Source organism: Mauremys mutica, chromosome 21 (genome assembly GCF_020497125.1).
Source record: "Mauremys mutica isolate MM-2020 ecotype Southern chromosome 21, ASM2049712v1, whole genome shotgun sequence".
Lineage (NCBI taxonomy): Eukaryota > Metazoa > Chordata > Testudines > Geoemydidae > Mauremys > Mauremys mutica.
The window spans coordinates 14318854-14339856 of record NC_059092.1 but is presented as its reverse complement, the minus strand read 5'-3'; the positions used below and the strand labels follow the sequence as shown (position 1 = coordinate 14339856).

The 21003-nt window shown below is 53.9% G+C and overlaps 1 protein-coding gene across 2 annotated transcripts in view; it reads left to right on the top strand.

Moving 5' to 3' along the window:
* VWA5B1 (von Willebrand factor A domain containing 5B1) overlaps positions 1-21003 on the top strand; it is a 70534-nt gene that overhangs the window by 37866 nt on the left and 11665 nt on the right. For both annotated transcript variants that reach the window (XM_044996131.1, XM_044996130.1), the window contains 7 exons: positions 809-1011; positions 3195-3309; positions 7763-7948; positions 9297-9492; positions 10744-10937; positions 15040-15262; positions 17157-17474. In XM_044996131.1, coding sequence (XP_044852066.1) covers positions 809-1011; positions 3195-3309; positions 7763-7948; positions 9297-9492; positions 10744-10937; positions 15040-15262; positions 17157-17474 — 1435 coding nt within the window. The remainder of the gene's footprint in view (positions 1-808; positions 1012-3194; positions 3310-7762; positions 7949-9296; positions 9493-10743; positions 10938-15039; positions 15263-17156; positions 17475-21003) is intronic.

Below are 21003 nucleotides of genomic sequence, written 5' to 3'. Positions count from 1 at the left end.
CAGGCACTGGATAGCCAGGCACAGGAAAATGCACACAAAGTTCTGTGTATACCTTGTACAGCCCTAGACATCCATGCTGCTATCACAAAAGATCCTGTGCGCTGACTTCCACTTTTCCCCATTCATGCATACAGTGCAGGACCTTCACTGTGGGACCCATGCACTCACATGTACCACTGTCACATATGCACCCTGCAATTCTCTTGATTGCTGTTGTTGTTCATTTACAGAAGCACCTGCTACGTGCGAGGCTCTTTCCTAGCACTGAAGAAGCAGAGACCCTGCTCTAGGGAGCTCACTGTCTAAGGACACACACACAGGTCTACACAATCGCAGATGCCCTTGCACACAGAGTGAAACTAATCCCTTGCAGAGGGACAGCAGTGGCACCCGGCCCAGGCACCAGCCCTCTTTAAGTCCTAAAAGTCAAGCTTAGCTGGGATTGCTGTGTGGCACATGCCTTGCGCTGCCCTCTGCGCAGGGTGAATTTCACCTATAGAAAATAGCTGCAGATGCGTTGGGTGCATGCCTTTTACAGAGGCAGCGTGGCTTGGTGGTTAGAGCGGGTGACCGAACGTTGAGAAGATGTGGGTTGTATTCTCAGCTCTCCCGCTGACTTGCTGTCTGACCCGCAGCAAGTCACTTCTCCTCACCAGGCCCCCATTTCCCCCATCCGCTAAAATGGGGGTGTCGTCATCTCGGACCGCGCTTCGGGATCCCCAGACGAAATGGGTTATATTACCGCTCAGCAACAATCAGTATTTACCACGATGACTCTAGCTAGTGGGCGCTTCTGCTCCCTTTGCAGGAGAGTCTGGCTCTTGCGTGTGAGAGCATCAAGAAGATCCGGGCGGATATGGGTGGCACCAACATCTTATCCCCTTTAAAGTGGATCATCCGGCAGCCCATCCACAGGGGCCACCCGCGCCTGCTCTTCCTGCTGACCGACGGAGCTGTTAGCAACACCGGGAAGGTCATTGAGCTGCTGCGGAACCACTCTTTCTCCACCAGGTATGGATAACTCTGGGATCCTCTGGCATATGGGACAAAAAGCAGCACGTAAGGGACTCGGAGTGCAATGCGAGCAGCAGGCCTCCATCTTATATTTCACAGTCATCCCACACTCAGAATGAAAGGCAGGACGGTAGCTTGTCGTAGCAGGGTTTGGAATGGATCCCAGAAGTTCAGGTGCTTTTCTGGAAGGTCATCCAGACAATCTGAGCCAGGGAAACTGGGCTGGCAGTTTCACTAGAGCAGCCTCTTTGCTGATGTCTTCTGCTTGCAGGATTGACCCGAGAACAGTCTTCCTTGCAGTCTTTTAATACATCTGGTTCTGAGTCCCAGCTGGATCTAGTGCGGGGCAGCATAAAAAAATCAAATATTCTGAAAAGCAAACGTGAAAAGCAGCTTAAAGGAAATGCATGGTATTTATGTGACATAAAGAGAACTTGTGGAACTCATTGCCACAATATATCATGGAGTCACATGTCCTGGGATGGTTTTAAAAAAAGGATCCGACATTTATTAAGGGGGGGGGCTGTGCTAAGATTTGCAGCTATGGTGGGGATTGAGTCCCTCTGGTATGCATGAAAAAGCGTAAGTATCAGCACCCAACTTCCCACACTTCCTGGGCCAGCGCGCGTTTGAGGGGTGTGGTGTATGTGGGGGTAAGATGTGAACTGAGTGTGCACTGGATGGTAATGTTGCCTTTCCTGGTGATTTCCTTGCACTGATAGGAAATGCAATCAAGCAACTTTCCCTGTATGTTTACTAAGGTCTTGGCCACATGTAGTTATCAGGGGAATAGCAACTGCATTTTAAATTCACCCCCTACCTTAATCTCAATTAACTTCCAAGTGTAGACGAGCCCTAAATCCATTCAGAAGGGGCACAAATAACAGGATCTGCTGTTCTATCCACACAATGAGACCACCAGGCCTTTCCATGAGATGAGGGGCATCACTGGGGAGCGAGGAAGGAATTCCCCGCCCTGCAGGGCACCGTATTGCAAAGTCAGGTGGGTTCTGGAGGGGTTTGTGCTTTCCCCTGAAACAGCTGGTGCTGGTCGCCATCAGAGACAGGATCCCGGATTAGCTGGAGCGCCAGGCTGCACACCTTTCCCACCGGACAGGCTGCTGCGCAGTTTCAGAAACCAGAGAAACAGAACAGAAAAAACAAATGATCAGTTTCCCTCTCATCCTCAAAGATTCTCCCTCCCTTCTTGTGTCCATCCCCCCCACCCTTCCCTCCCCTTCTGTGGGGCCAGTGGGACCTCCAGACCCCTCACTCCGAGGGAGGAAGGTTCTGCTCAGACTAGCAGCAGCCCTGAGAGGTAATTGCTCAGGGTGTTCCAGGGCTGGAGAAGAGCAGAGAGGAACAAGGTGCTGAGGGGCGGGGGTTGTGTTAAACAGACGGGACAAATCCTGAAAGGTGCTGAGCACCTGCAACTTCCATTGACTTCTGTCCATCCCTCCCAGCCTCTCTTAGAACCGCTGCCATTTCCCTGTGCTCAGTTCCCATGGTCATCAGTGGGAGCGGAGCTGAGCCCTTAGCCGATGAAGTGAGACCAGTGCTTCCCGGCCCGGCACTAGCCAGCCAGGCCCCAGCCCCAGGGTTTTCCCTGCCAACTCTTGTTCACAGGCTTCAGCCAGGAGCCACAACAACAACAAGGGAAAGGTCACTTCAGCAGGGCCGGGAAAGCACCTGGCTGCTCTTTCCTTGAGAAGGTTTATTTGAATCCTGAGCAGCGCTAATCGCCAGGTCTTTAGCGGTATCGACCGCAGGACTCGGCTGGGGAAACCAGCAGCCTGTTTGTATTCCGAGAGGGAGGCAGCGAGCCGGCGAGTGGAGCTAGAGGGCGGGGGTGCCCCAGGGCCAGTGCCCAGCAAGCCCACGTCCCTTCGGGTGCCAGCGGGGCAGCATCCCCCTCTCATTTCGTCCCCTTTTGACCGGGGCTGAGCAGTTGAGGCTAAACATCTGGCTGCCTCGCTGCACGTTTAGGCACCTCACTGGGGGCGGATTTCAGAAGGGCCGAGCGCCTGCAGCTCCCGTTGAAGTCCAGGGGAGCCGGGACTGTTCAATGCTATTACATTGCCCAGCCTTAGCCGGGGGTAGGGGTCTGATCCTACACCCGGCCTCCTGCTCGAACGGCCCCTCGCCCCTGACCTGTATCCTGAATGTCCATCTTTCCCCAGGTGCTACAGCTTTGGCATTGGGCAGCAAGCCTGCCGGAGGCTGGTGCGCGGGCTGGCTGCCGTGTCCAAGGGGAGTGCAGAATTCCTGGCCGAGGGCGAGAGGCTGCAGCCAAAGGTACTGCTCGTCCGGATCCCTCCCATCGCCGGCTTTTCCTTGTGGGGAGGGGGCAAACCATGCAGGGCTCAGAGCTTGGGTCTGTCTGGATCGGTGCCCCAAAGACTGGAGGCTTCTCTGCACCCCAGCAAAGCTGGGCTGGAGCAAGGGAGCAGCTGTCCTGCAAAGGGGCTGGGCTGGGACTGCATACAGACGAGGGAAGAAGGCGGATGGATGATTTGCTGATTTGACAGACCTGCAGCTGAGCAGGTGGGTGACGGCAGGGGTGACCGAGGGGCTTTGTGTCAGCAGGAGGGCAGGCAATGGGGCCGGTGCTTTTCACCCCAGTGAGAGCAGAATGCACACTGGGCACGTCCCCTAACGGTGCCCTGATGAGAGGGGGTGATGGGCCAAGGGTACACGCTAGGGAGCAGGCGTGCTAACGCCAGTACCCAGCATGACCCTGACTCATATTGTCTCATTGTTTCCTTGTGTTCCTCACTTTGTGTGGCTCCACCTGTTGTCTTCAGTGTCGGGGTTAATAATACCGACCTTCTTTGGGAAGGGTCTGAGGGCTAAAGATGAAGAGCCAGGGATTGTTAGTCAATTATCAGCTCTTTGGAGCAGATCTTTCTGTCCTGTGTTAATTAATAAACAAAAGGAAGTATTTCTTCACACAATGCACGGTCAACCTGTGGAACTCCTTGCCAGAGGATGTGGTGAAGGCCAAGACTATAACAGGGTTCAAAAAAGAACTAGATAAGTTCATGGAGGCTAGGTCCATCAATGGCTATTAGCCAGGATGGGCAGGGATGGCGTCCCTAGCCTGTTTGCTAGAAGCTGGGAATGGGCAGCAGGGGATGGATCACTTGATGATTCCTGTTCTGTTCATTCCCTCTGGGGAACCTGGCATTGGCCACTGTCAGCAGACAGGATACTGGGCTAGATGGACCTTTGGTCTGACCCAGTATGGCTGTTCTGATGTTCTTATGTGTTTGTCCTATTAATAATAATAAGAGGAAGCCTTAGAAGCCAAGGGGGCAACAGCCCAATCCACTGACAGCCGTGTGAAGAGGTGATTTGTAGCAGGACATGGGGGTCGTCTCTTTCTTGGTGACTCATGTCTCCAGAGGAAAGCCAGTGGCAAAGCGCCTGCTGGTGGAACCAGAGATTTGTTCCCCAGCTAGCCAGGGACCTTCCAATCCAGCCCCAGGCACCCTGCCCTCTTTCTGTATAATGGGTCAGGGCAGAGCACCGGGAGGGAAGGGGTGGAGGTGTGGTGGGTTTTTATTCATGCTGAGGGATGGATCATTTTTAGCAGGATTTTAGGTGGATTTTACACCACAGTGGGTTGTTAGGATATGCCAGAGGAGAGCTGCCCCGTGTTGCTGAGGGCATCTCCTGCCTGCTGATATATGTCCCAGTATGAGACCAGTTCCTAAAAACAGAGGCCCCGCCTGCTATTTTGTACCCCCATCTTTGCACACACAGAACGAACTGCCGATGCAAAGCCCGATTTTCACCCCCCTGAATCCCAATGCAAGGGCAGCAACCCCAGTGTGGATTTCGCAGGCCCAGACACCACTCCCCGAACCCAGGGATCACTGTGACCAAGAACTGCCTTGCAGGGATGTTTCTCAGGCCCTGACTTTGATGACGGGACCAGTTAACGTCCCACAAATACGGCTCGTGGGAAGAAGGATCAGGATGATCCTGAACACACCAGCACGGAGCCTTTGGACCGAATCCCCCTCCCAACCTCTCCCTCTCCTGAGCTGAAATTCCTGTAGGCCTCTCTGGACTCAAACAACAACAACATGGTCCGTTTCCCAGGGGAACAGACATGTTGCATTTTAGTGAACATCTCATCTCATTGGGGCGTGGGGGTGGTCACAAGCTGCTCTCGGCACAATTCCTTGCTCTGGGCCTGGCTCGCCAACTCCTACACAGCGTGTGGGCGAGGAGAGATGGATGGAAAAGAGCCTGAGCGTCAGACTCATTGGAGAATCAGAGCTTGTGTGCAGGGAGGAATGGAAGCGGCAGGCGCGACGCTCCTGGTGGCAAACGAAACAGAGGACTTGGCATCCAGGCAGCTAAGTAACTGTGAAGTGAAGTCAAAATCCCCCGTTTTGCTCAGCCCAGCCGCCTGGAGGTTCACAGGGTACACGGAAGGGAAATAACCGTGCAGTAGTTATGCTGGTTAAACTGACTTTAACGCGGGCTGGGAAGCAGTTTCGAGGTTTTGATGTCTGGCTCCCACGCTGCCAACGCCATAAATAAGGGGGCTCCCTGCACCTGTCACTTTCGCTCCACAGAGTTGCATTACAAGGTTCATTATTCACAGCCTCACTATTCCCACCTCGCCTGGTTACAGCCGGTCTCACTGGCAGCGTTTGAGACCCGACACCCATCTCTCTCCTACAGCATTTACACTCCAAACTGGGAGTTATGGTTCCTTTATCATCTGCCTCCCCTCCACTTCCATTCCTGTTCTCTTGGGGTTTGTCTACACTGAAATCATGGGGTGGGGAGGGGTGATTGCTGCTAAACACACCTGAACTAGCTTGGATTAAGCAGTGAAGCCCAGGACGGCTGTACAATTACTTGGGAGGCTAGGGCATGCCGAAGCCCATGCTGCCGCAGCTTTAATCTGGAGCTAACTAGATTAAACTAGCTCAGGTCTGTCTAGACGAGCTGCAGTCACGTGCCATGACTGCAGTGTAGACACACCCTACACCTTTTGCATTTCCGCACCTGACCCCTCTGGGATAGAACGCTCAGCTCTCCCCAGCAACAGTCATTGGGTTCATATGATTTACTGACATCAGTGGGAGACCGAGATTCACCCTTCTTTGTGCATTAACTTGACAGGCTCCCATTGGTTCAGTCCAGCCTAGCACCAGGGTCGGAAATGCCAGCTGTAATGACATGTGTCACGGAAAGGGCCCGATCCTGTTCCCCCTCTAGCCCATGAAGCACTTTCAGAGACAGAGAAGCACAAGCGCCTGTGTTAGAAATTAAGCCCCAAGACAGGAAAGGGTGTTTTCACAGGGCTGTTAATACAGGCCTCACTTGTTATACAGATGGTCTTCAGACATCTGAAGCATCAATTAATGGCCCCATCAAGCACATCCTGGTGTGTCTTACAGATCCTGTACTGTGGACATTGACCCATATGGAAAGTTTAAAATGCCCTGTGTATAAATCTCTTCTTAACTTCTCTCTGCACTCTGGAAAACAGTTCCTAGTGGGAAAGCAGAGACGGATGGAGAGCTTTCCAATAGATTTGCCTGTAATATAAACATGAATATTAGCCTAGATCTTCAGCTAGCATAACCTGGCATAACTCCATAGAGGTCAGTGGGGCTACGTTGATTTACAGAGAATGTAATTGACCCCAGCTGGCCCAGTCCTGAGCTACCAGTAGCCTCTTTGTGTGCTTGCGAGAATGGCTCTCTGTCCTTGGAAAGACGTGATGACATGTTGATTCCGAGCGCAGAGATCTCTCGGCGCCTGCACTGGAGGCTTGTTTGGAACGCCTCAGGGAGTTCTCTAGAGAAAGGCAAGCGTGTCTCGTGGCTGGGGAGATGGGGAAGGGATGGCACAGAGTTCGAGCGCACTCCACACGGTGTGTGAGTGATTAATGCCTATGCAAAGCAGGGACCTTCCTGCCATCCAAGGTACCAGAGTGTTATCCTGCAGCAAAGGCATCTGCTGAAATTCACACTGAGGATTTTCGGAAACGCACCCCTGGTTGGTTTCGTTGCCCCCGGTGTAGGGGGCTTGGCAGGGCAAAAAGGAAATTGGCTGGAGTGCAGAGGGCTGGTGGTAGATGGCACGGTTTGGAGCAGCCTCAGGGCTGCTCTAAGTTGCTTTCTTGGCCCAGACTGGTGTCTGGCAGCTGAAGGATCAGGTGGCATAAACCACCTGCTCACTCTGCTGAGGGGTTTGGAATACTGGAGACAGGTGGCATGTAGCAGGTGAGTTCCCAGGGATCACAGGGCCCTATCACTCCCCTCTGGTGTCTCTCACCCTCATGGGGCAGACGGGGATTTCTGCCAAAATCAGTTTGCCCAATCGGCCAGATGTGTAAAGGGTGGATTTTTTCCACTTTCCCCTGAAGCATCATGTGTAAGATGCAGGCAGGAGACAAGAGCAGCTGGGCCATCGGCCTCACCCTGTGCGCTTAGCCTGTTCTGTCAGCTAGACTCAAGACCTCACATTGTGATGGGCTCTGGAGAGGACAATCGGTGACTCTGAAATCCAGTTGGGCAGGTCTGTTTATGTTCACTGTGCAACACATTGAGACCCCCCCAGCATGTTCACACACTGACATACTCACCCACAGGTGCATGCCGACACGCTCAGGCATCCATGCACGCGCGTGCTCACAACACGTCCCCGCACACTTGTTCACAACACCTTTGCCTCTGCCGTTTGACAGTCCACATGGGTTTGTGCTCTGTCCTGCCAGATGATCAAGTCTCTGAAGAAAGCGATGGCACCCGTCCTGAGCGATGTAACCGTGGAGTGGGTCTTTCCTGAGACTACTGAGGTCTTGATCTCCCCAGTCAGTGCCAGCTGTCTCTTCCCTGGCGACCGGCTGGTTGGGTACGGCATTGTCTGTGACACGTCCCTGTACATCTCCAACCCCAGAGCTGTAAGTAACCTCTGCCTGCCACATTCCCCAGCCCCCACGGGAATGTATGTTTGTTTGTGCATTCAAATGTGTTTGGGTGTGCACGTGCATGGTGTGTGTGAATACGTGTGTATGTGTGAGTGTGCCTGGGGCGTGGGTGTGTGTATGCGGGGGTGGTGGGAGAGCCAGTCACACACACTCTCACTCTTCCCCGGTGTGGAGACTTCGCTCTCAGATACGAGTCATGAAGTGAATGTGGCTGTACGGGGCACCGTGGCTGGGAGCTCGATCAGCAGGAGTTCCCAGCTTGGTAGCCACATACTGTTGCAGGGCTGCTCTCCCAAGGCCACGGTGGCCCTGACTTGAATCCTTCTTGGGATATTACGCTCATCACATGCACAGAAAACTCTGCCACCAGACAAGGTGTTTTGCTGAGTGGCTTGCCCCACTTCCATTCACGGGTCAGCTGTGCACCACTGAGGTGCAGGAGGAAGGGGGGCGGTTGTTTGATCCCACTGTGCTGTGTTCTCTTCCTCTCCTTCCCGAACATAACACAAGCCAACAGAAGACCCAACAGTCTTGAAAAGCACCTGAGGCATAAGGATGTGAAGGGATGAGGCAGGAGTGTTGTAAGCAAGACACGAGAAGTAATTCTTCCGCTCTGCTCCGGGCTGATTAGGCCTCAGCTGGATTATTGTGTCCAGTTCTGGGCACCACATTTCAGGAAAGATGTGGACAAATTGGAGCAAGTCCAAAGAAAAGCAACAAAAATGATTAAAGGTCCAGAGAACATGATCTCTGAGGGAAGATTGAAAAAAAATGGGTTTGTTTAGTCTGGAGAAGAGAAGACTGAGAGGGGGCATGATAACAGTTTTCAAGTACTTAAAACGTTCCTACTAGGAGGAGGGAGAAGAATTGTTCTTCGTAACCTCGGAGGATAGGACAAGAAGCAATGGGCTTAAATTGCAACTGTCAGGGTGGTTAAGCACTGGAATAAATTGCCTGGGGAGGTTGTGGAATCTCCATCGTTGGCGATTTTTAAGAGCAAGTTGGACAAACAGCTGTCAGGGATGTTCTAGATAATTAGTCCTGCCATGAGTGCTTGGGAATGGACTGGATGACCTCTTGAGGTCCCTTCCAGTTCTCTGGTTGTACAATCAGGGACAACGGGGGAGGGGAGAAGGGGTATAGGACAATTGGATAAAGGGAGAAGGGGCACTAGACATTGGGTAACTGGGCACTTCATCAAGAGGTGTGGGGATAATGTCCGAATTGCTAATTCTGTGAACATCCTGAGCCCTTTCCAGACCCAGCAGGCCAGAGCGGATGCAGCATTCCAGCCCAATTCTTCTTTCCCTTTCTTCCGCAGGACAAGAGGCGGCGCTACAGCATGATGCATTCCCAGGAGTCAGGCAGTTCCGTTTTCTTTCACTCCCAGGAAGAGGGAGCCGGCTCGGACAGCTGGAGCTATCCCAAGGACTCTGAGGGGGGGCTCCCTTCAGAGCGGACCCCTGATCTCCTGGTGGTTGGTGGAGAACCAAGGAGAGAATCTGACCCAGATACTGGTCAGTTTCTCCTTGTTGTAAACCCGATAGCATCACCCACTCCTCTTCCTGATCATTGCCTTTAGCCACTGGTTTGTCGCTTTCAGATAACATCCCTTCAGCTGTATCTCTGCGAAGTCACAGGGGTCTCTGGAGAAGTGGCAACAAACCACTCAAAGCTCAGAGACTCCATTTGGCTTGGCTGCTTTATCCAAACATGTCTGGGAATCGAACTGGGAACCCACTGAGAATAGCCATCCCCGAGATTTGCAGCACATGCTGGGCTCTGGCCCTGGGACTATTATTGCAATGTTTACGCTCCCTCTCGTAGCCAAAACCATCTGCACTAAAAGGTTTCCTGGCCTCTTGGTGACCCTCTGCAAGGTTTGGATCAGGCCAAATTCCAATTCCAGATGTAGGATCTTCCTGAACCCCATCCCACTGCTAGGCAGCCCGATGAGTGTATCCCTCTGGGGACATGCCAGGCCCTGTTGCTTCCACAAAGGGAGGGAGAGGGGTTAGATTAGGGGACTGGGAATCAGGACTCTTTGGTTCTCTATTCCTGGATCTGCCACCGACTCGGCCTGCGACATTGTGCAAGTCACTTTGCCTTTCCCTGCCTCACGTTTCCCATCAGCAGAATGGGACGAATGTTGTTTACCTACCTGCCAGCATGGGAGAGGACAGAGGTGGGCAACTCTTTGCCTAGACATTCCTCAGACTTGCAAAACAGTCCCTTAACAAGGACCAAAGTCACACTCAGTGAGGAGAGAGGAGTCTGGGGCAGACGTCAAACCAAGGTCCTGACCTCATGGGCATTAACAAGTCCCTGGCACTTTTCTCAAGGCTAAGGGTATTGATCCTGTTGGCCCAGTCAAATCCCAACAGTGTCACGGCTCTGTTCCCTCCCATGTCAGTCCTGGGTGCAGGGATTCCTGATTCGAATAGGGATCCTTCAGGACGAAAGCCGCTCTATGAACGTAAGTCCATGTACTATATTCCAAAGCTTGGCCGCTTCATGCCTCCTGCGTATGAGCAGTGTGGAGGGTTCTTTTCCCTGGGTCTCTCAAGCGCAAATCTCTCTGTTGTCCTTCTCCCTACCTGGTTTCTCTCTCCCCCATCCAAGGTCCATCTTCCCAGCAGAGTCAGGGCGATTCTCTGTGGAGTTGGTGGGAGTGATTGGGCGGGAAGGGGTCTCCCACTCTCTGGGGATGTTAAAGACCTGACTGGCATTGGCTGGTCCCGCCGCTGATCAGCTCTTCCTTCGAACAGGGCTGGACCCTAAATCCTCCTCCAGGCGAAGGGTGTACAGCACCAATCAGATTGCCAACCCCGAGGCTTTCAAGAGGGTCCTCACAGCCAGCGATCCGAGCGCAGCCCTGGGGAAGAATCCCCTTCGCAAAGCCCACCTACAGGATCTGTGCCCGCTCAGCCCGGAGCCACAGCCGTGGCCAGCGGATTTCCAGGTAAGGGCCGGTGCTGGGCCTCGATACACCAGCAGGGGCCTCGCCAGGGTATCCGCTCGCTGCTGCCCCTCTTGTGCCGGCACAGCCTGGGCCCTGCTTTCTAGCTCGGAGGGGCTCTTTTCAGAGCGCACGGCAGTGTCACTGCCCCGAGCTCCTGTTACACGGCGTCGCTCCTGCCCGATGCGCCATTTTCTTGCACTGGAGCCTGGAGATCCAGGACTTACACTGTGACTCCCCAGCTCCAGTCTCCAGCACAGAAGCTGCAGGGTAAGAGCCTTTCCTATCCCCCGTCCCCTCAGTTCCCCTGGACACTCTGGCCTCCCGGTACTGTGGTCACATAGGGCCAGGCTTTCAAATGCACTCAGCTCGGGTGGGAACCAGTAGCCTGATTTCTGAATGGTCTCAGCGAGCGGGGTGCAGGGTGGGTGGAAGGAGCAGAGCTTTCCTGAAAATCTGGCCCCAGGGGCGAGTGCTGAGCAACTAAACATCTGGCCCTGGGCTCTTCTGAAAATCTGGCCCACGGTGGAGGATTCCAGCTTCCAGACCCCAGTGGCTGCTTTGCGGGGTGCTCGCCTGCCTGCTTCGCCATCTCCTCCTCCCTCTCATCTCCTGCATGACACCACCCCGGAGCTGGGGCTTCCAGTATTGCTCCCCGGCCCCAGGGCAACCTCTAGGGTATGGGATGCTCTTCACTGTGCCTCGTCCAAGGCCTCCTCTCCCGAGGCCCTGTCTCCAAACCCGCTGCTATAGTCACACAATGCTCTCCTGCCCACCTTAAAAGCATACTCAGGTGACTCCGCCCATATAATCAGGCGCAGGGGCAGCCTTGCAGCGGCAGGCAAAGCTCCCAGGTTGGTGGGGCTCAGATCTGGGGTGTGCTTGTGCGCGCATGCGCGTTTTGTGCTGCAACGCGGTGCCAAGAAGAACACTTTGCTGCCAGAAATAAAGCCCCGCAGGTAGAAAAATCCTGTCCAGATTTCCAGCGGGGGGCGCACGACCGGTCCACCACTTCTTTTCATAGCCTGGGCTCATGGGTCTTGTCGGCATCTCTACTGTCTCCGTCATCAGCGGGGCCTGAGCTCCGCTCTGTTGTTTGTTGGATCCTAGTTATACCTTTTAATTCTTCTTGGGTTCATATTTCACCAGAGTTTGGCTGTAGCAGCGCCTGTGTGCCTCACAGTTAATCTTGATGCAAATCCCCTGTTAATATACCGCCGGGCCCAAGGTGATGAAAGATAGGGTACAAAAGGAGCTGGAGAGGAAAAGTCTGCCCCAGGCACGTTTCCAGAGAGATTTTGCTTTCATTCACGGCACTTTCTTTTCACCTAGCCACAACAGGCTACATTATCCCCAGAATGAGATTGCATCAATGTCCCAGTCATTCTGATCACTCCCACACCTTAACAACCGTGGGACCAATTCATTCCCTGGTGGTACTCCACTGGGCCAGAGAGACTCAGATGTGCCTGAACCCCACCCATTGCACCTGAGGCAGGGGACAGAGGTGGCTTTATCACGTTTTTGCTCCCTTACCATCCCAGAGACTGCTGGGAGCTAATTCAGCGCCTGGTTCAAGCTAGAGCAGCCTCCAAGCTGCTCTAACTTGTGCCAGCTGGAACAGCTTCCTAGTGCTTGTGGGTCCCTAGGGCCACCTATTCTTTTTACAAGAGGGGGCCGGGGATATGCTGGGAATGCTGAGTGGGAAGGGTCCGAGGTTCAGCCCACAAGAAGGCTGCTCGCTTCCCTTCAGAGGTCATTATAAACTGAAATTAAAAGGCGAGGTTCGCTGAAAGGGTGATTTCCGTGGTCTGCGGTGAATCAGAGGCATTCAGTCCCCTTTGAACCTGATCTCAGCGTGACGATTTTCAGGCAAAGGGCTGGAATGGCTTGCTCCGGTGTTTGACATGCCTGAGGTGGTCTCCTTCGAAATCAGTGTCCGCAACAAGCCTGGGCAGACCGGAGCAAGAACAGCTGCTGCTGCATCCCTGTTCCCATGACAACCCTGAACAGGGTATCTGAGGTCTTCGCTATGTTTCTTCTCTGCCACAGGTTACAGAGATTGGCAGGGAGGGGAGGGGGGCCGAGGGAAGGACAAACGGGGCGATGGAGGGCTGTGAAAGAGAGACAGTAAGAGTGGAGGGAACGGATGAGTAGAACACGGGAGAGGAATTATTCTCTCAGCCTCAGAGGTAGAGGGGGACTGGGTGCTAGTCATGGACCATCACTAAGTCCAGGTATTTCTAAGGGGCGGTTAATTACAGACGTGCCAGGGTGGATGCTTCATTCCTTCTGTGCTGTAGGGCTGGCGAGGTATTTGTGTCTGCACCGTTACGGTCGGCCAGGCCCCAGTCTCTGTGCACTGTGGGGGATGATGGTGTTTAGAAGACGATAAGGAGAACAGGGGTTAGACACGTGTGTTCTGCTTGGTTTTAATTGCTGCCTTGTTCTGCGCCATCTCTCACACTGTGGGGGTGTGTGTGGGGGGGCAGCTTGACATTTTCAGAGATGTGAACGCAGAGTTCTTCTCCCCTCCCGCCCAATGCCCACACCACAACTGGAAAGGAAAGGTCAGAGCGTCAGGATGGATGGTTTAAACTCCCAGACACTTCCCTGATCTCCAAGGAGAAAGGCTCAGGAGGGGAAAGAGCGAGTGGAAACGTGCCAGCAGTAGCTTCCAGAGAGAGACTTTCCACTGAGCTCACATCAGATGCCTCCTTGCTTAGGCTCTGCCACCTTAGGGGCATTTTCAGGGGTCAGGAGAAGCCAAACTCAGCTGAGAACAAGGGGGAGGGAGTGTCCCTTCATCGCAGGGAATTCCCTCCGACCCAGACAGAGCGGGCTCTGGACAATCGAGGAGCCGTGGGGAGCTGGAAATGAGTTTGGTGATCCGCAGCCAATTCACAGGACAGGAGACGGGCCCATCATCCAAAATCCACTGTCCAAACTGCTCTGCCCTCACTCCCCTCCATTCTTGTGGGCAGTTGTAGAAGAGAGGCCAAGGGTTGAATGGGTTATGGAAACTGAACGCCCCCCCCAAACCCTAGAGAGGACCCCACCTGGCCAGGGCAGGGGTATTTGCACCGGAGGCCAGGGCAAAGCTTGCCACTGCCATGCTGAGCTTGGTCTGTGAGGAATCAGAGGATATCGGCCTTCAGGGCATCTTTCTGCAACACTAGGATTTCTGTCTCTCTTGCTCCCAGGAACGGAGTGTCTGTACAGAGACCAGCCTTAAAAATGCTGGACAAAGGTACGAATGCTGCCACCTAAGGCCTGCTCTGCACTAGAAAATTAAGCCAGCTTACCTATGTTGCTCAGAGGTATGAAAAATCCCCCCTCCCCGAGAGGGGCATAGTTAAGCCAGCCTAGCCCCAGCATAGGCAGCGCTAGGTCGACCTCTCAGGGAGGTGGAGCACCTACCCTGGGAGGAGACCCCCTCCCGTCTGCACAGGTAGAGTCTACGCTGAAGCGCTGCAGATGAGCCTTCAGGCTTAGCAGAGTCGCTGACACAGGGATCTGTTTCTCTCCCTTTCTGCCCACCCCCAAGGGACTATTTTAAGGAGGAAGAACGCTGCTCAGTTTTCCCTTTGTAACTAAGTAGCTGGGCCCCAGCCTGTCTATTTCGTCCGTCTCTTAGTTGCCATGTGAAGTAATTAAAAGAGCCGGATTGAGGAAATTCACATTTATCCTTCCACTGGTCAGGGGAAGGCGCTGCCTCGATGACTCATTCCAGCCCCAAAGGGAATGCATCTGGGGCATGCACTGAGAAATAAATCCCAGTCGGTTGTCAGGGGACCTTTGCGGGGCGGTGGTGAAACACTTGTGTTCAGTAAACAGATGCCGTTTCACATGTCAGCGTTTTACATGTCTGACGAGCCAATAGGAGAGCTGGGTCAGGAAGGGACTGGGTCAGACACAGGTGGGTAGGTGGTAGGATCTCGCCTTCCTATCAATCCATCCATTCCCTACACAAACCTCTTCTTTCCAGTGGTCTATCGTCATACACCCCCCCCCCCAACAGTCGCGGTGCCCGTGTCTTTCCTAACAAGACCCCCACCCATTGGCCATGCCCGTCTATCCCACTCTGCCCTTTCCCTGTTCACAGCCTTTCAGCACCAGCCCCTACGTCGCCACCACACGGATACGAGGCGCCGGTGCCAGGAGGCCCTCTCTGCTGCACCAGAGCTGCATGTCGTTTTGTCAGGACGCGGACGCTCCCCACCCACAGGATGGTCTCCAGCACATGGTTCCAGGCAGGTGCCTGGGTCAGCCGGAGACCAGCTCTCTCCTGAGATCCTCCTCGGGCAGCCGGAGCCCTGGGGATCAGGGTAAGTGACATCCAGCAGGTTGCTATCAAGAGGGTCCACCTCTGGAGCACAGCTGGCCTAGCCCTCTAACCAGCCTGTCTGTGCACCTCCCACCATGGCACCTTGGTGCCTGTATTGGTAAATTGGGAAACATTTGGTCAAATCGTAAAGAGGCCAGTGGCAAAACTGCTGCCCCAACACCCCCCTCCTGGCTGAATATGGAATTGCACCACTTCTTGCCTCAGTTTCCCCACCCCCCCTTTCTTTTGGCCTACTCCAGCCAGAAGAGGGTCCTAATCTTCAGCCAGACCACTTTACAGAGTCCAGCCCCTTATTATCCTTTACTAAAGTCCTGCAGAAATGTAAACAAAACAAACCTTCAGCCCGGCTGGGCTCAGCTGGCCTCCTCCTCCTCCTCCCAAGTACGTCTCATCCTCTCCCGTTTGCCCCTTTGCCTTGTCCAAGCTCCTGGGCATTCAACAACCTCACTGTCTGGGCTGGCAAACTCCTCTCCTCACTCAAGGCTCCAGGCAGGTTCCAGTTCCTTAAGACCCTGGTCTCCAATCAGGCTTCCAGCTCCCCCCTGGAGTAGCTGCTCTGCTCTGTTTCCTCAGGCTGCTTCAGAGAAAGGGAACATCCCTTCTCCTTCCTCTGGGTCGCCTCTCTCCAGCTGGGCACTCCCAGGCCCAGCGCTTGATGAGGAAAAACAAAACCCTCCAGCTGGGCTTTCTCCCTAATCAGGCCTGGTGCGGCCTGCTGGTGCCCCCAGCCTGGTTAATTGGCTTCTCGAGCCCATATTAACCCTTTCACAGCATGTGTGGGGTAAACCAAACTTTGTTTCACTCGCTGGACCAGCTCCGCAGCTGTACTAAATCAGCTGTGATTGGGGGTGCAGGCTCTGGGTTGGGGCCAGAAATGTGGGGTTTGGGGTGCGGGAGGGGGCTCTGGGCTGGTGCAGGGAGTTGGGGTGCAGGAGGAGGTGAGGGCTCCGGCTGGGAGTGCGGGCTCTGGGATGGGGCTGGGGATGCATGGTTTGGGGTGCAGGAGAGGAATCTGGGTTTGGGGGGCTCAGGGCTGGGGGTCAGGGTGCAGGCTTACCTCAGGTGCAGCAGGGCTAAAGCAGGTTCCCTGCGTGTCCTGGCATCATGCTGTGCCGTGGAAGCAGCCAGCAGCAAGTCCAGCTCCTGGGGAGGGGGGGGGGCGGCAGGAGGCTCTGCGCCCTGCTTTTGCCCACAGGCACCGTCCCCCCAGCTCCCATTGGCCTGGGTTCCTAGCCAATGGAAGTGCAGAGCCGGTGCTCAGGGCAGGGGCAGCGCATGGATCCCCCCACCCCCTCCTGCCTAGGAGCTGGACCTGCTGGCTGCTTCCGGGGCGTAGCGCGGTGCCAGGACAGGTAGGAACTAGCCTGCCGTAGCCCTGTAGCATCACCGCCTGGACTTTTAACGGCCTGGTCGGCGGTACTGACCGTAGCCACCAGAGTCGGTTTCGACTGGGCATGGCAGTCGAAAACCGGACACCTGGCAACCCTATTTGCACTGTTATCGTGTCTTTCATCCAAGGGTCACAAAGTGCGTTACAAACACGAATGAAGACTCAAGGACCCTGGAAATTGGTATAATCCACATTTAACATGGGGGAAACTGAGGCACCAAGCAGTTAGGTCACCTGCCCCAGGTCACACCGTGAGTCATTTGCTGTCAGATACAGAATACAGGAACTCACTGACATCGGTGGGTGTAACGGGGAGCAGAATTTGACCCCAAGTGTCCTTCCAGTCAATCCTGGATTCTAACTCCTACTCTGGCATGTTGTCAAAGTGTTCCTCATTTGGGCCACCAGTGACAGCAGAGGATGGGAGACAGCCTGGCCCTTCCCTGTGATGTTAATTCATTATGTGCCTGTTGCTTGCCTGCAGAATCTGCCCAGCACCCTTCCTTTGCCTTTGAAACAGAGACTTCGTCAGACTGGGATCCCCAAGATCTTGATCTCAGCTCCTCCAGGGGGTGCCCGCGCTCCCCCAGGGCCACCTGCAAGGCGGTGGTGAAGGGCTTAAGGAGTAATGAGCCTGTCCAGTGGGAAATCACCTTTGACATCCGGCCCCTGTTCCAAGACAGAGAGAGCCGTGAGAACGGCGAAGGGGATCTGTGGAACGAGACCTTCCACCACTTGGCGGCCAAGTCCATCATCCGGGATTTCGAGCTGCTGGCCGAGAAGGAATGTGAAATCGAACACGGTAATGCCGGCGTCCTTGCCAGCCAGCCTCAGTGAGAATGGAGGGCCAGATTCCCAGAGCTGGTGTAAACCATTGCAGCTGCAGTAGCCTCAATTATACCACGTCAATTTACGGCAGCTGGGGATCTGGCCCGCAGTGTTATCACAGGTTAACGCAAGGTCACATGGTGGAGATGCACCGGGGCCACGTGCTGATGCTCCATGTGATGATCTGAGGAGAGTCCCCCAAGGCTGGCCTCATGCCCTCTCTGCTTTTCTCCAGCTCACCTAATTGCTCATTAAATATCCCTGCTGCATGTTAGCACGCTCCTTCTCCTCTCCCTCTCGCCTTCTCCCACACTCCCCTGCTTCCCACATAGGGCTGCTAGCTGTATTTTTAGCGGGTTAGTCACGTTGAGTCGTGAGCCCAAATCAAACGCTTTTAGGCCTTTTGAGAACCATAACACACCACCTGCTGTTCAGCCCCCTCCGCCATGGAGTTGCAATTCTCAGGGCCTGGCTTTGAATGGAACATCAAATGGTTCCGTTCAAAGAAGTATCCAGAAGTTTAGACTCTATCAGGAAATCTAGCCCCGATTATCACTCCTAGCGGAGCTGTTTGGACACGTCTCTGAACAAGTCTGTGAATTAGCCAAACCTCCTGGGCTGGGGATCTCTTGATCGCAAGTCCCCTTGTGATATTTCTGCTATTTCCCACTTCTGGCACAGACAGAAGTGCAGAGAACTGTTCCCCCCCTCCCGGAATGTCATTGTTTCTGCCTCCAGTCCTGGCCCAGAAGTGCAGAGGCCTCTGACATGAAAATGAGCGGGCTGGGAAAGGAAACCGACAAATTTGAGCCTGTTTGGCTGTGGTTTGAGTTTGGGGTGTTGCTTCAGTGGCTGGGGTGGGTTATTTTTAATTTGCCCATCCAGGTGGGAGTCAGAGAGCCAAATTCTGCTCCGATTCAAACCCACTGAACTCCCGGGACGTGCATGTGCAGTAACTCAGCACAGAATTGGTCTGAAAACACATTCTCCCAAAGACACATGAACCAAAAAGGCATTCACTGATTTCAGTGAACTTACAGCAGGGACGAATTTGGCCCCCGGGAGTTAATAAGGAGGCGGCCTTTGGCACTGCGGAACAAGAGCCAGTGAGATGAGAGAGAGGGCTGTGGGGACACAGGCCCAGGAGCCAGCATACAATACTGAGCTCTGTCAGCTAGCAATGCCCTCTACTGCAGGCTGGTAGCATCTCTCCGTTCTTCATCCCTTTCTTGAAGTAACCCAAGGATGAAATTGTCACGGAGAAGTAAAATCAAATACATGCATTAAGAAACAAGGAGAGAAGCACTAGCCAGCCTGGAAAGGAGGAGAAGATGTGATTATTTAGATGGAAGCTGGGTATGCACGGGCAGCGACTGTGGGTGTGCTGGGTTTGCTGCTGGGCGTGGCATAGGAGCTCTTCTCTCTCTAGCGCCCCCTCCTGTTGGTCACTCTGGTCCCATGATGCTCTGCCTTTTCTCGTGACTCCGTCCCCCAACCTGGTCACGCTTTAGTCCCATCCCTTCTGGGTATCAGAAAGTCCAACAACTAAAACTTCAATGTGCTTACAGAAGGTTTTCTTCCTTCACTGGAGGCCTTGTGGTCCTCAAACCCATTTTTGTCTCAGGGCTCTCAAAACTCCTTATCCTGTGTTGTCCAGGGCTGCACACCACCTTCCCAGTGATGGGTAGGGGAACCCAGACCCCCCAAAGTTCACCCTGCTTTCAGGGCCAGGACTCGCATGGCTGTCCCCTGGACTCCCCCCAGAAATCCCAAACCAAAAGTACAACTTAGCCCAACTTCTGCTCTCCTTGGGCTTAACCTTCCACAGCTCCTCAGTTAAATGCCTCCCAGGGCTCTCTTCCTAGACATTGAGATCCTGCCCTGGTATCAGGACTCATCACCAGAGCTTGCACCTACTCTCTCCTGGCTTCCTGCCAGTCTTGTCTACTCACAAGAGGATCCCAGTATCAACTCTTCCCCTGAGTTTCCTCCTTGACCCTCCCAGCTTCTCCACTGTCTAGTCCAGTGATACACAAGACGGCGGCTTAATGTGTCTCCTGCGGCTCTTTGCAGCACATGCTATTAAAACACCGGGCGCTTTTACTCTGTTATTAACCAATTAAGTTATCAACTTGCACTAAGTTCTTAACTTATTTGCCGTGAGACTATTATATATGTATATAAAAAGCAAAATATTTCCCGTCATACTGTTTAACGCCAACTAGAACGTATAGTAAATGAAACAATGAATTCACACAACTGGGGCTTTTTGGGGCTTATCACTAATTCGACTCCTGAACTGCCGTGGCCACTGCTCTAGTCCCAGAGAGCGATTGCAGAGTTCCTCCCTGCAGCCCACTTCTAAGCTTAACTTCCCTTCTTTATAGTCACCACCCCAGCTGGACTTCATCTTTAATTAAGCCTGGGCCATCCTTTCCCCCTGCACTGTATCCAGGTAGCATATTAGCTCTCAGGTCCACGTTAACCTTTTCATTGCCTGTGTGGGCACCTCATCAGAGGAGCACAGCTGAAGCTGGGTTGGGCTGCTAATTGGAAGCATGTGACGCGTGACACCTCTAGGCTTGGCCTGTTGAGCCAAGCGGGGATGGTTTGTTTCACGGTGGCTTGGTTTGTTGGTGGGCTCAGAGGTGATTTTACAGCAATGCATTGTGGCGCATCACTTTCCAGTGGTGTGGTACGGATGGATTCAGAAACATTCAAGGGCTTTCGAAAAGCACTGATACCAGCTGGTGCCAGCCCCAGCAAGTGCTGGCTGTGATCCCAGCTGTGCTATGGTGGCAAAGAAACACTGGGCCATTCAAAGGGGCCCAGTGCCTCAGATCACTGAGATCCTTGAGTTAAGACCCTACGGCTCAGTATTAAGGTACAGAAGAGCTGGCAGCTTGATTGAGCCCATCGGTCAGAGCTGGCTGGCTCCCTAAAGCTGACTCAGCACTCCCAGACAACCTGCCCTGCTTCTTGAATAAAAGCTGGGGTGAGGTCTTGGAGGGCACACAGTGAGAAAGGCTTTCTAGGACACTAAACCAGGGGAGGGAGGGAGAATGATCACCGTGGGGAATCTAATGGATGGGCCCTTGCACCAAAGCCATCTCTCTCCTTCTTTCCCTAGGCCGTTCCCCTGTTCTCAGCTCTGTCCCACCTGGGAGGAAGCTCCAAACGGGCCGAGTGCCTGGGGTGCTTCTCCTTGGGCAGTAATATTGGGCTGGAGGATGCAGTGTCTGGCCCTGGAGAATGGCACTATCTAGTCGGCTGCTTGCAGCAGCCACAGAAATTTTCCCTATGCTGCCCCATGCCATTGTGCCTTGATCCTGCCCCAGAGAGACCACAGCTCTGGGCAAAGGGATATGCCAGTCTCCATGGTCAGTTCAGTCCTGGGCCTCTTTGCAGAGAGTGCCAGTGAGGAGGTTGAGGCGTGTGGGTGGCTTATGTGAACTAGGCCCCAGGAGAGGGACTGAGCCCACAGAACTCATGAATCGTAACCT